At 37.0% G+C, this 17,211-nt stretch overlaps 1 protein-coding gene across 1 annotated transcript in view; it reads left to right on the top strand.

Annotated features, from left to right (window-relative positions):
• FAM81B (family with sequence similarity 81 member B) overlaps positions 1-16,496 on the top strand; it is a 57,056-nt gene extending 40,560 nt beyond the window's left edge. Inside the window, exons 6-9 of the mRNA XM_058533465.1 lie at positions 5,124-5,230; positions 12,549-12,684; positions 14,316-14,511; positions 16,193-16,496. Of these exons, the coding sequence (XP_058389448.1) occupies positions 5,124-5,230; positions 12,549-12,684; positions 14,316-14,511; positions 16,193-16,326 (573 nt within the window). The 3' untranslated portion in view covers positions 16,327-16,496. The remainder of the gene's footprint in view (positions 1-5,123; positions 5,231-12,548; positions 12,685-14,315; positions 14,512-16,192) is intronic.
• The last annotated feature ends 715 nt before the right edge of the window (positions 16,497-17,211 follow it).

Below are 17,211 nucleotides of genomic sequence, written 5' to 3' on the forward strand. Positions count from 1 at the left end.
GATAGTGGGCATCCTGCTGTTGTTCCTGATTTGAACAGAAACGCCCTCAGTGTTTCCCTTATGATGGAGAGGAAGTAAGTTTTTTCAATAAACATGTTTAATACACAACTATTCCTATTTTATTGAGGTTTCTTTTTCGTAATCAAGAATGATTATGAATTTTATCAAATACCTTTGCAATATTTCTCCCAAGCTACACTAGGATAATTATTTGTATTAATACATTTCCTGTTATTAAACCATCCTTGCTTTTTGAAAAAATAAATTGCACTTGATTATGATGTATTTTTTTATTGTGCTGCTGGATACTGTTTGCTGATATTTTATTTAAGAATTTTGCATCAATGCTTATAAACAAGATTAATCTTTTTGTGTGCAATCTTTCTCAGATTTTGGAATCAATATTGTACTAACTTCATAAAAATCATTTGGAAGTTTCTCTTCTTTTTCCATTCTCTGAAACAGTTTAAACAACATTACAGTTATCTATTCTTTAAGGATTTGGGAGTTTTGCCTCTGAAACTATCTGGGCCTAATGATTTGGTGAGAAAGGGCATCCTTTTATATGTTTGCTCAATTTTTTCTATGGAAATTGGTCTGACTAAACATTCCATCTTTTCAAGAGGCAGCTTTAGTAAATTACTTTTTCTTGAAAAAAGAAATCTGTTGCATCCAGATTATGAAATTTATTTGCATATAATTGTACAAAATACTTTTAGGATTATTTTAATTTCCTCCACTTTTATTTTTTTTCCCCTTGCCATTTTATCCTTTTGTTTATTTCTGCTTTTCTTTTTCTCCTTGATTAGTTAGGTTAGTTGTGCCTTAACAATTATACTGGTTGTTCTCCAATGATCCTGTCTTTTCATGTGTTTTTTAATTCTGCTTCCATTCTATTTTCCAAGTCACAAACTTAAGCCTTTGTCTTTATTTCTTTCCTTTCCTGCGGTTTGTTTTGCTGATCATTTTCTAACTTTTTGAAATATACATATATGTATTCTTTCTCTTTTTACTGATATAAGTATTTACGACTGTGAATTTTCCCTGACCATTCATTTATCTCTTTATCCCTATATCCCCTAGGGTTGGATATGTAGTGATATTATTGTTTCCTAGAAGTTCTGCAACTGCATATTGTATTTTTCTTTTGATTGAACAGTGAAGAGGCGTTGTTGTTGGGTTTTTACCCCGAGTTAAGGACTTTTTGTTTTGTTATCCTGGTATTCATTTTTATTTTTATCTCATTGTAATTAAAATTTGTTGTGTATAACAGTTTTTGTTTTGGAATATTTTGAGGGGGTGTTTTGGTGGCTGGAGAGTAAAATTGTGTACATGTTCAAAGAGAATGTGCATTCTGTATTTTTAGGGTGCAAAGTTCAGTTGATCTATAAAAAATAGTTTACTGGTTGGGTCTTATGTATTTTTTTTTTTTAAATAAACCTACATCCATTTATTCCTCACATATTCGTTTTTTTTTTAACTTTTATTTTTTTGTGAGGAAGATCAGCCCTGAGCTAACATGCATGCTAATCCTCCTCTTTTTGCTGAGGAAGACCGGCTCTGAGCTAACATCTATTGCCAATCCTCCTCCTTTTTTCTTCCCCAAAGACCCAGTAGACAGTTGTATGTCATAGTCGCACATCCTTCTAGTTGCTGTATGTGGGACACGGCCTCAGAGTGGCCGGAGAAGCAGTGCGTCGGTGCGCGCCTGGGATCCGAACCCGGGCTGCCAGTAGCAGAGCATGTGCACTTAACCACTAAGCCACGGGGCCAGCCCTTATGTATTCTTATTTTTTGATCTACTTCTTCTGTCTTGAATTGAGAGAGGTGAATTAAAGCCTCCTATAAGTATTGGGCTTCCATTTTGTCTATAATTTCAGCTTTGTGGATGTTTTTGCTATGTTATTTGGATCATAGATATTTATAACACTCTCTTTTCTTATTCCTAATTTTAATATTTATGTTTTCTCTCTTTTTTTTATGTTTAGAGTAAGACAAACTTCATCTATTACTTTTTCAAAGAAATAGCCCTTGGATTTACATGTCAATCCTATAATTTTTTCCTGTTTCTTATTAATTTTTTTAACATTTATATATTAGCTTTCTATTGTTGCCATAACAAATTACCACATCAGTGGTTTATAACAGCTCAAATGTATTATCTCATAGTTTCTGTGGGTCAAAAGTCTGGGTGGGCTAGACTGGATTCTCTGCTTAGAGTCTCATAAAGCAGAAATCAAGGTATCAGCAGGGCTGTGTTCCTTCAGGGAGGCTCTGGGGATGAATCCTCTTCTGGGCTCATTCAAGTTTTTTGGCCAAATTCAGTTTCTTGTGGTAGTAGGACTGAGGTCCTTGCTGGCTGTCAGTTGGGGACTGATCTTCCTACAGCTGCCTGCCTGCCTTCTCATGTTTTCCATTGACTATCTCCAGCAACGGTAGGTCAAGTCTATATCTATCATGCTTCATATCTCTCTGACTTCATCTTCTGCTGCCTCTCTCAGACTTCAGCTGCAGAAAGTTCTCTGCTTTTAGGGGCTCATGTGATTAGATTGGGACCACTTGGATAAGACAGGATAATCTCCCTATTTCAAGGTCTGTAGCCTTAATACAGCTGCAAATCCCTTTGGGTATCTAACATAACATTTTCATAGGTTCCAGGTTTAGGGCACAGACACCTTTGTGGAGCCGTTCTGCCTACCACAATTTGTCAGTTTCTTCATCCTGCTTTCCTTTGGTTAGGATCTTCATTCTCTCTCTCTCTTTTTTTTTTTTTGTGAGGAAGATCAGCTCTGAGCTAACATCCATGCCAATCCTCCTCTTTTTTTTTGCTGAGGAAGACTGACCCTGGGCTAACATCTGTGCCCATCTTCCTCTACTTTATATGGGACGCCGCCACAGCATGGCCTGACAAGCGGTGCGTCGGTGTGCGCCAGGGATCCGAACCCGGGCTGCCAGCTGCGGAGTGTGCACGCTTAACTGCTACGCCACAGGGCCAGCCCTTCATTCTCTTTTTAACTTTGTGAAATGAATGGTTAGTTTACATAGCTTCATTCTGTCTTGTATAATTATGGAAACATTTAATGCCACAACTTTACCTCTGATTATAGATATGGCTATGTCCTTTTGATATGTAACATTCTCATTATCCTTTCCTAAGTAAATTGTAATTGTAGAGTTGATTTATTCTTTGACACTTGTGTTAGTCCTTTGAGAAGCAAATGCCATAAAGGAACTAGATGTGCAAGAGATTTATTGAGGGAAAAAACTGTGGAGGAAAATGGGGAGGAAACTGGAGGAGATGGAGAGAGCCATCAAACTGCAATACAGGTCTGATTCCTGTGAAAAAGACTGGGAAGGAAGGTGTTAGACTCCCATTCTAAGAAAGTTTCATCAACTTCCTTGAGCCAAAATCACTCATCAAAGGACTGCTACTCAGACATCGGCTAGGAGCAGCCAGCCCCTGGGAAGGATGGCCTTGACACATGGTGATGGGTTTTAAGCTCAGCAATGAAGGCCCTTGGCCAATTATGCTCCTCGTAGTAGGAGATCTGAGAGGAACATTTTCTTGTGAAATGCTGGAATTAAACAATAGAATTAAAAGAGTGGGGTTTTTTTTACCTAAATGGTTAGATTTTTGTTTCTTTATACTTTTCTTATTAATTTCTAGTTTTAGTGCAGTGTAGTTAGAATTATGGTATGCTTTTCCTGCTTTTTGGAATAATTTGAGAGTTTCTTTGTAGTCACATGTGTGATTAGTTGTTGCAAATGCTCAGTGAGGACTGGGAAAAATGAGTGCTGTTTTCAAGTTAGATTATTTGGTGTGTTAAATCTATTAAATAAACTATATTTTTCATATCTTCCTATATCCTTATTTTTATTTTACTTATTTGACCAGTAAAGAGTCAAGAGAAGTCATTTAAAATCACTAATATATCATCTCTGTTAGTTTATCCTTGTAATTTTATAGTTGTTGCTTTTTACTTCAATATGTAAGGTAAATAAAGGTTCAAAACTCTAGTATTTTTCACTGTGAATGCTAGTCTTTATCTAAAAAAATGACCGTCTTTGTCCCATTTAACATATTTGCCTTGAGTAACATTTTATCTAGCAATATTGCTTTACTTGTTTTCTTTTCCTTTGCTTTTCCAGGTGTACATTTGCCCATTATTTTGTTGTTAACAATTCCACCTTTAAGTGTACCTCTTAAACATAGCCTGTTTTAAGTTTATTGCCTATAAATAATCATTCATGTGGTATTGGATGCCCACTCAACATTGATCTCTTCAGACCCTTCCATTATTCACCTTCATCTTTTCTAAGAGGACTCAGACTTTAAGTGCCCACTCTCCTCCGTATAACCATCTGTTTCAGGAATTGAGTTCTGTTTGTCCAAAGCCAATCGTGTAGTTTCACTCCCCTTGGCAGTGATTGGTTTAGGCCTTTTTATGTGCTGCAATTCTGTGTCTATTTTCCAATCCAGTCCTTTTACCTAAAGGAAGTTCTTCAATGCTTCTGGCAATGTGGAAGGAACTCTTATTCTAACTTCTAGAACTGGAAGAACTTCTAGAACTTCTTCCTATCTTAAATGCCCCAAGTCATTTCACTTGGAATTCATTTGTACTCATGTCAGAATCCTACCTGGAAATTCCTGAGACCTAACCTTAGGCCACTCGTGTGTGTTTTCCTCAGAGCCTAATTGTGCATTTAAACATTTATTCAGTAAGTATATGAGCATTTACCATTGGTCACCGAATGTGCACTGAGGATATCGAGGTGATAGAGGATATAGTGGCCTACATTGTAACTGGGGAGACAGAAAGTAAAGAAATAATCAAATTGACAAATTGATAAACTAATATCAATAGTATGTTTTTGTTATGTCATTAGGTAGTCTATTATGAAAAAGAATATCATAGCAGAACAGAACACTTCCCTATTATTCTTTCTCTGAAGATAGTTCTATAACTGTTGAATCATTCCTTTGAAAAAAAATCGTTTTCAAATGCAAATGTGCTTTGGGCTCAAGTGTGTTTCCTGGTCCCTTTAGGAATAAAGTATAATTAATGTAAGTGCTGGTGGTGGTGTTCACAAACAAAAAAAGCTCGTTTTTATACTTTCATTAGGTAATGCAGCTCTTAGGAAAGATAGAGACTTCCAGTTCTGAGCAAACTTCAAATTTAAAGATGGTCCAGGGGGATTATCACCATGAAATGAACCTTTTGGAGTTCAAGTAAGTGAATGGAAGATTTTGAATTCTGTTAAATGCATTCTAAAGGTTTTTGCCTAATGAAAGCATTGGCATTAAATAAAAACCTATCCCAGGAATTTGAACCTGGCCAAGAAATAAAGCAACAAACTAATGGAGAGAATATTCTACACTAAAGTAACTTATACAATATTCATAATAAAAGAAATATGATATTAATTTTGTCATTCTCTTTGCATAATATCTCAACTGAATTGATACTCATCCTGACTTTTCCTATAGAGTCATTCTAACTTTTCATCAATTGTATATTAAAATGCCTCAATGTAACTCCCTATTGAATTTACATCAATTCCACAAGATTATCAAACAATTTTTTAAACAACTTGATTTACAAGTTCTTCTTTTAAGATTTCTTCTAAGATCCTCTACTTGCTCCTTTACATCATTCCTTTTTTAAGACTGGTCTCTATCCCGTCTTACACTGAGTTGTCCATTAGGCAATGGAGAAAGCAGTAAAGGAGACAAGACTGCACAAACATTCAAATTACTGGCCTCCTTATCCTCAAATCTTCCTTTCTTGTTTAAATGACCACCATTTCCTAGGGTCGTGGTGCAGGCAAAGGAAAAATCTTGGATGGTATTACCTACTGCCCCTTCTACCCTTGTTCTTTTTCCTCTTTCCCACATCACTTGGGTTTAATGCTTGGTCAAATCCAGTATTCCAAATATACTCTGCTTTATCCATTTTTTCCCCATCTCTACCATATTTCATTTAATCTAAGTGCCTTTGACTATAAGATGTACCATTATATTTTTGTACCTCTAAGACATGACGATAACAATTAAGCCATAGCACACTATCATTTTAAGACACCTCCTGAATTCAGAGATGTTAAATTGGGAACTATGTGTGTCTTAGAAATTGCTGAAAAACAGTAGTCATCCATAAAACTCAGAGAAGTTAATATCTTGAGTAAACAGAAAATACCCACTTTCTTCATACTTTAAAACAGTGTATGTAGGTTCTTAAATCCTAGCACAATAAGGATGCTCATTAATTATCTGTGTGGTGCTTGATCTAATCACTTTAGCTTAGAATTAAGATAAAGAAAAGTGTCCAAAGGAGAAGCTGAAAAGTAAACTGTTTCTAGAAGTACCACCTAAGAATTGATTTTATTGGGGGAGAAATGGGACTCATAATCTAACATGGAAGATTGGTTTAAAGGGATAAAGTATATCAACAAACAGAAAAGACGGGAAAAGGAAATATTTGCGATCTAGGGCCAACTGCTTTATTGATGATGATGCGTACTTTTTCCACCTTCAGTCCTCTGGGAAATTGGCTTGTAGACAAATCATCTAAATAATTAAATCTGCATCTGGACACTTTTGTAATAGTATAAACTCGAATCTTTTTCTCACTTGAAATAATGAAGTCTTAAAATTTCATTAGTATTACAGCAGGTAACATTGAATTTATAAGCCATATTTTTCCCCAGGCAAATACTTATGAGCTCTAACAATTGATTTAATTACACAATTGACTCTTTTTTAATTAAATATTCTTCATTGATTTTTTTTAATTAAAAAGTAATATGCATTCATTGTAACAAACAAAATAAAACAAAGATGAAAAAGAGGTCACCATCTCAGCTTCCTAATATAACTAGTGCTAACACCAGGGATGTATCCCTCCACACATTCCCCCCTGTTAATATAAATATATAACAGAAAAAGGACACTGCATGTATATTTGTATGTATGTATATATATAAAATACTTTATATGTATAGAGAGAACATGGGTTTTTTAAATTAATCCTATACACACTACTCAATAATTTGCTTTTCTCTGGTACATCTTAGATATCTCTCTAGATCAGTGAATATTATAACATTATTTTTCATAGGTGCATAATATTTTAATTTACAGATATGTCATAATTAATTCAACCACTTATCTTATTGATGAACAGATTCTGTCCAGTTTACAGCTACCACAAACCAACGGAAAAATTATTGTGTGTATATCCTTAAATATTCTTAAATATAGGTGCTTTTATTTCTACAGGCAAGATTCTAGATCAAAGAGTTTATTTATTAATTTTTATAAATTTCTTTCTAAAAATGTTTTAGTAATTTACACTCTCACCAGTAATGTATGAGAAGACCTGTATCTACATTCTTATCAACACTGGATGTTGTTTCTTTTTAATATTTGCCAATTAAAGGATGAAAAAAATAGCATCTTTGTTTTCATTTGCATTCCCTTCACCATTTGAATTTCCTTTTCTGTGAATTGCCCATTCTTATCATTTGTCAAATTTTGTATTGTGATTTTCATCATTTTCTTATCAGTTTGCAGGATTCCTTCACATTTGGGATATTAACTCTTTAAGTGAGATATGTATCGCAAATGTATTTTCCTCAAAGAGAAAGTCAGTCAGGTAGGGCCTCTTTTTTTTTTTTCAATCAGAGCACTTCTCAAAACAAAGTGGATAAGATATAGAATTTTGCTCTTCTTTTTTTTAAGAAACAACTGTCTCTGAACAAAGGTATTAAAAGCATTTTAATAACATTAAACGGTAAGTTTAGTTGAACACTTTTCCCATTTAGAAACTTTAACAAATTCAAGTTTAATGTTCCACTAAACTTATTTTATATTGAACTTAAAAGCTACAATATTGTCTGGGGGTTTTCTAGTGAATTCCTGGGACTTTGGCACTGATCACTAGTTCTGACAAAGGAGACACACAGGCTCTGTCATCTGAACCGCTGCATTGAGCCTCCTCTTTCCAGAGGGTTCTTAGTCAGATGTTCAGCTAAGCAATGTCCTAAGCCAACAACTTAGTGCTTATAGAGCAAGAGTCTGGGCCATTATAAAGCACAGCTATCTTTCAGCAAGGGTTTGGCAAGGGCAGCATCTACCAGTCACTCCCTAAATAGCTCTTGCTGCCAACAATGTTTAGTTGATAGTGATTTATAAGAAAAGAAGTATTTGGTCAATGAAGCAAATGTATACACTCAAATCTTGCCATACAACTTTGAAAATGCTACTTCAGTAGAAAGTTACAAACTATCCATGGCAAGGACATATCTCATTCATCTTTGTATTCTCAGCACCCAGCACATTCAGACACAAATAGAAGCCAATGAATGAATGAATGGATTTTTTGAGCACCAGTAATATGTAAGTTGTGCTTTGCAATATCCAAAGACATAATCATAGCTACATACAGTTGGAGAGAAAAGAAATAAGTGAAAAACTAAACACAGAGTAAAAGTTAAAACAATGTTAAATGAAGTATATAAGTACACAGAAATAATAAGAATAGTAATTGTCGTTTATAAATGCCCACCAATCACTAAGTGATGAAGACGTTCAAGTGCACTCAGCTCTGCAGGGTGGGTATTATCCCCATTTTAAAGACGAGGAAATTTATAATCATGGAGATTAAATAATTTGTCCAAAGTCACACAGCTAGTAAGTGACTACTCCAATTCTCAGGTTATTTTTGCCAATACATAATGCCTGCATCTCACAATTCCACCTATTAGTAAACTAGTTGTGCTACAGAAATTTGGGGTAGAGAAAGATCATATCTGCTTGAAACTATGAAGGTGTGAGGCTATGAAGATACTGGGATTTAACCTCAAGTACAATTTGAATGACCAATAAACAAAAGTCTTCCTATCAGAGGGGAATTGGAATTGCTTTTTAATTAGTGTCACTAATTAGAAACCACAGAACATTAAGAAGAAATTATTTTAAGATATATAGGTGCAAACTTAGTACAAAAACTGTCTCTTGGAATTAATTTTTTGCTTCTGGCATGAAACTTAAAATCTTAGATTTACTCTCCAAAAATTGACTTGGTTAAAGCCACTATCTGAATTCTCGAGAGCCTGTTAATAGTGACAGTCTCCAAGAATTCGAACTTTCCATGTCTTCTAGAAAAGTTCATTCAATGGATTGTTGAATGCAAGATATTGGGTTTGAGACATAAGTGAACTAGTAAAAAATGGCCCAGGATGGAACTATGTCCTCATCCATGTATGTCAACCATAACAGGGGTGGTCACTAGGATGTTTGTGCCAAGCCCTACACTCTGCCCTCACTGTTCACTCTCGCTACAGCTCTCTGCCTGGGCTCTGCTGAGTCTATAGATCCCTGTTAAATTTTCTTTTATCCTTTTGTAACTTTCTCCCTTATAATTGCCCTTGGTGTGTGTTTTAACCTGATTCCACCAGTATAAAAATTTTAAAAAACCAATGTCTCACATTATCCTAGTGAGGTCTTGGCCATAATTTAAAAGTCTGACTTTTTCTGTTTTAAGAAAAAGCTAGCTAGCTAGCTATCTCCCTCCCTCCCTCCCTACCTACCTATATCTATCTACATCTGATAGAAATACTCCCATAACCATTGGAATAGATGATTTTGGAACTAAAATGTGAATGTCATCCAAGATAAGTTCATCCTGTTGAGATTTTAACTGTAAGTTCTATAATTAACAGAAAAGTAATTCTTACATGGAAAATCATGTCCATTATGTTAGGAAAATGTCTAAGGAAAGAAAAAGACATAGAAACCTTTATTTCAGTTTATCCTTTTTATATTTCAAGGAGAATACTTTTTAAAAAATGCTTTCATATTTTAACAAACTACCAACAGAGTCTGACTTCTGATTATTACCAGGAAAGTGAGTCTCCAATTGCAGGCAAAACCTTGTAATAAAAGGATCATAAGAAATAATTCATTCTTTATGGCTTTATTTTAATTTCAGAATTTCAATTACTGACATGCCCTTCCAATGATATTACTTGGGCACATTTAACGGTCTTTGGTTTTCAGAAGGATGTTAATATTGTATCAGTGATGAGAGTAAATGCTCTCATTTATTTGCACAATAAAGGTGAGCATGAAGGGCTGGATTCTCAATTGTAAAGTTACAATTGATTATCTGGGAATTTACTGTCCCCTTTAACCATTACTGTTAATTACTATTTCCACCAGAGACAGGGAAGGGAAGATGAAAATTGAAGATAAGTCTCTAAAGAACTTGACAAGTCTATGATTTGTTATTTGTAACAGTCCTAATTAAAGTGTTGAATGAGAAAGAATGAATCATTTATTCATTTACTCAACAACTATTTAGTGGGCACCTTCTATATTCCATGCATTGTTTACAGCCATGAACAAAGCAAAATCCTTGCTTTCATAGAGCTTAGGTTCTAGTGAAGGAGACAGCACACCAACTAGTCTATATTACATGGTGATGAGCATTTTGGAGAAAAAGCAAGTAGAGTAAGGGAATAGAGGGGGTCAGGTGGGGAGGGGGATCTTTTTTTTTTTTTTTTCCTTAGCACAGTAAAAAAAACTAGTGCTTGAATATAAATCCGAATGAAATGAGGGCAGGAGCCATTGTATCCTCTAAGGAAGAGCGTTCCAGACATAAGAAACAGTTGGCTAAAATGAGGTTGTCCATGTATCCGTTGGAAACTTATTTGTCTGAGATCCAACAGCTGTTAGCCGGTAGCACAGGTGTTTGGAAATCATGATTAGACTGAGAACAGGAAGAGTGACCAACTTCATCTTCTTCACTGTTGAGGTACTCACCTGAATCAAGGTATGCTTTCTGTGTGAAAAATCTCTCTCTATCCAAAGAAATGTGATAATTCAGAGAGATGAAGACCAGAATTTACCTATTATACTACAACTAATATAACTATTGGAAAATTAACTTTTCCCGTTCCTTGATTTCATCATCTAAATTTGGGTTTCTTAACCTCAGCGCTATTGGCATTTTGGCTGGATAATTCTTTGTTGTGGAGCTGTCCTGTGCATTGAGGTATGTTTAGCAGCATCCCTGGCCTCCATCCACTATATGTCAGCAGCACCTCCCAGTTGTGACCACAAAAAATATCTCCATACATCACTAAATACTCCTTGGTCTAAATAAAAATGAAAATGGCTTCACATAACTTGTCTTTTCCACTTATTAGTCCAAATACTTTTTCAGGAAAGCTAGAGAGGCATATACATGCAGTATATATCCAGCATGTCTTAAGCAATTTCCGATGATAAATATCCCACAAACTAAATTATCTGCATATAATTTTTCCTGAAAACACTAAAGCAACTATTGTTTCAAGCCACCCACATGGTGTAAGGTTGTCTGAATATTCTCAATAAAAAACAACATGTATTGTTCCTGCCGATCTAATATTTTGCCTATTCTAAAAGAGAATTTGAAATTGACATCTTACCATGAGCAAGTCATATGCAGAAAACATATACAGAAACCCCTCGCCGGTCCCCAATCCTCATCCCACCTCTTCTCAGGCCCGTATGTCTCAGTCACTCCAGATGTGGATCCTCCTTTCTGCTCAAACCCTCAGCCACTCCACAGTGACTTTTCAAGTTAATGACATATGATTTCAACTCTTTTAATCTCTGTAAAAACATCTACTTCCATTTTTAAGAATCCTCCATTCTCTGTTATTTAACACTCCTGGGGTGCATTGTCTTGATGCCAGCAGTCCTTTCCGGCTCCTTGGCCTATTATTGCTGTTTTTGCCCCACAGGAGTAACTCCTGTGCCTCATAGTGGCCCTTGTAGAGCAGGGGTTCCTCAAACTACCCCCCTTAGCCAAATCTGCCTACAGCTAAGAATGGTGTTCACACTTTCTAATAAATTTTTTAAATAAAAAATTATATTTCGTGACATGTGAATATTATATGAAATTTCAGTGGCTATAAAGTTAGATTAGACCACAACCATGCTCATCTGTTTATTGTTTGTTTATAAATCAGCCATGTTTATTTGTGTCATCTGTGGCTGCTTTCCCGCTGCAATGGCAGCACTGAGCTCTTACAGAGCTGAATGGTTACAACAGAGACTGTATGGCCCACAAAGCCTAAAATATTTACTATCTGGCGCTTTACGGGAGAGTTTGCCAACCCCTGCTATAGAATAATACTCCCACCCCAAGTGACTTATCTTATCAAACTATTTCTTCCCCACACACACAATGCACGCCGGGCCCTGAGAGGAAGTCGGCATGGATGACACATGCATTTCTGTGTGGCTGTGCCCCTGTCACTGTGTATATGTATTTTAGGGTATGTGGAGAGGTGTTGTCAGCAGCTGGGCTGAACACAAGCTCAGGGCAGGGACTCAGAGTGTGCTCCCTCACCCCTACTTCCCACATCAACCCGTAAGTACTTGATAGACACATTGAGCCTCATCCTCTGAAAAAACAGCAGACTTTTCAATACTAAATTTTGGTTTTATGTTTAAATTTACGTGTTAAAATAGAACAAACTATTTTTTCCCTTAGATTTAATTCACTTTCAAATAATCTGTGTGAGGAAGTTGAGAACAATAAAAAATGGACAGAAAACCAGTTCATCAAATATGAAAAAGACCTCCTCAGCCATATCAATCAGTGCCTGAAGCTCCTGCGGGAGAAACTGGTAAGGAGTTCTGTTATTCACGATGTTAACAGCTGCATGGTCATTGTCTGAATGTTAGCAATGAGTAAAGGTCTAGAAAGACACACTTCAACATTCACAGTAACCTTCACTGTCGGTAACTTACTTTTTTTAGCACCAGAATAGGAATCCAGATGCCTGTCTTCTGGTCCTGTTTGCTACTCCCCAACTCTGTGGACCCACATTTCTCAAAGTGTGCTCTACCTGTACCAGAATAACTTAGCGAGTTTTAACAAATACAGACTCCTGGTCCCAACCTGGAGCTGAGGCATCAGACCTTCCAGGGCCTCCGCTGGGAATCTGTGCTCCTAGGCAAACTCCCTGCCTGATGCTTAGACACAATAAAGCTGGAAAACTTCTGCCTTAGACAAGTCATTTACCTCTCTGGAGATCCGTTGGTAGATCAAAGGTTTGGAAAACTCCTTTTCCAGATCAGACCTTGCAGAGAAAACCCCAGCTTTGGGGTGAGGCTACCAGGATATACAGGAAATGGATCTCAGGGCTCCCCCTTCGCCCACACTAGCCAGCACAGTGGGCCATGCTGCTGAGCCCCAGCGGGAAAGTAGCACAGGGCCGTCAGTGTCATCAGTGGTGGCCAGCCTTACAAGTGATTCAAATAAGATGTTTCTAGAATGTCAGTAGAGGGGCTTTAGGCAGCCCAGTAGGTAGCACCGCTGACAACACCCCCCCCAACCCGAGTTTGTAAACAACTGATAGAGACAGGAATCCAAGAGATGGAGATAAACATTACAGCTTTGTCACTGATAAGGCTATTGAAGTATGTGCAGTCAGATCTGCAGCCCAGTGGGCCTGGGCTTCTCCCAGATTCAGGCAGACTCCTCCACCAGTTCTAGGCAGCATTAGGTGACCACAGCGTCACCTGCAGGCAGAAGCCTCCCACCACAAGGAAGAGAGAGACTGGAATCCATCATTCCTGAGGCAGGTAGGGCTAAAGAGAGGAGAAACAACTCAGTCTCTCTCGTTCCTTCTCCTAAATTCCCTGTAGGGGAGAGAGGAGGAGCATAGAAGCTAACTAGCCTCAGGATCCTCTGCCGTCCCCACCCTGCTGCACATTAGAATCACCTGGAGCGCTTCTAAACTACAATTTCTGAGCAGAATAGACCAATTAAATCAGAATTTGGGGGATGGTGTGATGGTCCAGGTGATTCTAACAGACAGCAGAGGTGGAGAATCACTGTTCCAGATGAAGTCAGTCCACATGGAGATAGGAAGCGCCAGGGAATAAGGACATCAAACACTTCGGAGTATGTTCAAGGAGCTGCAGTCAGGCAGGATCTAAAACGCCTTCCTTGGCTACACTTCTTTAAACACTGGACTGAAACTCCAAATCCTCAGGGCATTTCAGCAACACCGCAGCCCTTCTTTTCCTTTTCTCTCATAACATGTAGAATTCCAGAAACTACAAACAAACGAGGCCAAACAAAGGGATGAACTCTTACACTTGTGAACACAGTTTTAGATACAAGGGAACCTGGTTTGACTTTTCATGTTGAATATGAAAAAGTGAATTTGTTAAAAACATTCTCTAAGCTGAAACACAAATCCATATAGGTTTTCTTTTCTGCAGTTTTATCACATGATATCTTTTCTAGGAAAAGTCTGAAAATAAAATGGAAGAAAAATTACTGCAACTTTCAAGCAAATTAGAGAATTTCATTAACACACAGAAACAGGAAGCAGAACTAAACAAAGTAAAGCATATAGAAAATAAACTGTCCAAAAAGATGAACCAACTGGAAAAGCACATCTGGAGTGAATTAGAGAAAATGCAGACTGAATATCAATCAGGTGAGCAGATACCTTTGATTAAGAACATCAGTCCTTTCCTAGCCTATCCCTCAGTTTTCCACTTTGAGCTGATGGCCAGGATCACCCTTGTCATTAGTGACATCCTTTTGTATTTAATCTGACCTTCCTAAGTATCCCATAGAATGTCAGCATACCACTGGAAGGTGGGAAATGACTTTCTTCATTCACACTTACACAAGCTTGCCATTGCTGTGAGATTTTTTACTCTCTAAGATGACAGAATCATAGAATTGTTAGACTTGGAAAGTCCTTGGAGATCAGCAAACTTGACCTGTGGTTGTATCATGAAATTAGGAGCCTAAATCAAATGCCCCTCATTGAACTGCAGGTAATGAGCCTGGACAGATGTCAGACTGGAGACTCGACCTTTAGAAGTGAGAAAGAGAGATGAATTAACAGAGTCCAGCATAATGACTGCTTTTCTTCTTAAGGAGGCTAACGGCAGCGGTGTCAAGCTGAGCTAACATCAAAGAGGATTAATTTGAAAGGCTCATCTAATTTGTCAAAGGGAAGGACAGGAGATAGGTGCTGTGGAGCAGCCATCTGCCTCGAGTCACAATTCCGAGGGAATTACCAGGAATCAGAAGGTTCCTTTATTAGAGAAAGCCCCAACTAATTTTCTGTTCTCTAAATCTCAGAAAAATTCATAAATTCTATCAAATTTTAGTCCTTATTGTAGAGATCCTTGGAGGTGTCTTGGGAAGATATCATAGTCTCATTTTGTTCCTGGCATACAAGTTAAATTTGCTGCCTGGAAATCTGGCCCACACCACCTCTACCCCCAAACTCCCACCGCCAAATCAAAATAATGAATTATCTGCCCGGGAATCATGACCCAAACTTAACTGGCCCTTCTTTTAGGGCCCTGCTCTCTACTTAACTACCAGAGGTTTAATTTTATTCATTCCATTAGTATGACCCCAGGATGAGCTGAAGAGGAGTTTGCAATCTGCATGTTTCTGCATTTTACTAACTGGGAGTTCTAGCAAAGGGGAATTCCAAATTACTGGTTTGCTCCTTTATGCCTTTAATAAAAATGTATTGAAAAGTGACTATATGAAAGGCCTCAGTGAATAAGATATGGGCTGTACCTCAGAAGCTTGAGGTCCGGGAGGTCTGTGGTCATGAGTGGCTAGACTTGCATAAGAGAGAGACATACAAAGTGCTCGGGGGTGGAGGGCGGGGAGCAGCCAGTGGCCACTCCCTAGGTCCCTCAAACAGGTTACTTTCAGAGAAGTTTTAAAATCTCATCTTTTAAAGGTAGTTTTTACCTTCAATTTGGTAACAAGAATAAAAAAAGAGATCATCTAAATCTCTCCCCAAAGTACACAGAAAGAAGAAAATATTTTAAATTTCTCTCTTGAAATATAGAATTATTTCATTATGCAATATATCTGGGGAGAGGGGAAGGAGAGGAATTGAATTAAATTTTCACATTGAAGCCAGATACAAGTTGAGACACTGTTGCTAATGCATCTTCATGACACACAAGAAATGGATTATTGTACATTTTCAGACTGGTCTTAATAGAATTTAGTGTGCTTTGAATTAAACTATGATCAATTATGACAGAATTGCTGATTAGCAACTTTTGTAAAAGAAAAAAAAGTTCCAACACATTGTTTAATTTAAGTATACCTATTCTCATATCCTCTTCCAGGATTTAAATCAATTCATGACTCTCTCAGCTCCCTCCAACAAATACAGAAAACAAAGATGGATATAGAGAAATATAAAGTACAGAAAGACCTAAAGAAATTACGGCGTAAGATAGTGGAACTCCAGGAAGTATAAAACTTTCCAGTCATCTTCTTTTTCACCAGGCAATGGAGCAGTTTGTTGGTAAAATCTGGGGAAAAGAAAGTTAATATCACTGTGATGTTTATTGCCTCTAACATCTCTGTATTTCTTACTACCTTTTTAAGGAGATGAAGGTACCAGAAAATCCAATAAAGCAAAGAAGCTGCATGATGTCTTCATTAATTTATTAATGAAAAAAATAAGGAATTTTTTTACATACATGCCTTTTTATATTTTTATTTGCCAACAAATAAAAAAGAGCAAACTACATAGTGTACAGAAATGAGTGAAGGAGGCCTGGCGTAACACACTAAAGAATGGCGGGAACTGTGGCAAACGGGAGACCACTTACCCCATCTAAAGAGAAGAGCCCCTATGCACTTCCAGTTCATATTAACACGCATATAAACCATTATTGCCAAAATTTTCATTTTTCAAGAGAAACCAGAAATCTGGTTTTATATGAAACCATTAATTAACGTTAGCAACTGGTTCAAAATAGTTCTTACACTCTGAGGAAATGTCTGTGGAGCAGATACAGCCGGTGGGCTGTCAAATTACAACTTCTGATCCAGAGGTTTTCGTTGTCTAACAATGCCAATACTTATAGCAAGACTAACAAATGTGTATTTAAAATATTGATCCATTGTGCTCAATATGTATCAGAATTATGAGTAACAGCTAACCATGCAAAATAAGAGAATACAACAGTGTCCATGAAAAACATCAAACATAATTTGATCTAGGTGCTAAATTCAGAAGCACTTCAAAAACACAAATTAGTTTCCTATAAAGTTAACTTTTCTAGATCTAAATGTTAAACCAGGCAGAGCCTGGTATTGGGCAGTAAAATCATGAAAAATGAAAACAAACTATTCA

This window comes from Diceros bicornis, chromosome 1 (assembly GCF_020826845.1).
Source record: "Diceros bicornis minor isolate mBicDic1 chromosome 1, mDicBic1.mat.cur, whole genome shotgun sequence".
In the NCBI taxonomy this organism is placed as follows: domain Eukaryota; kingdom Metazoa; phylum Chordata; class Mammalia; order Perissodactyla; family Rhinocerotidae; genus Diceros; species Diceros bicornis.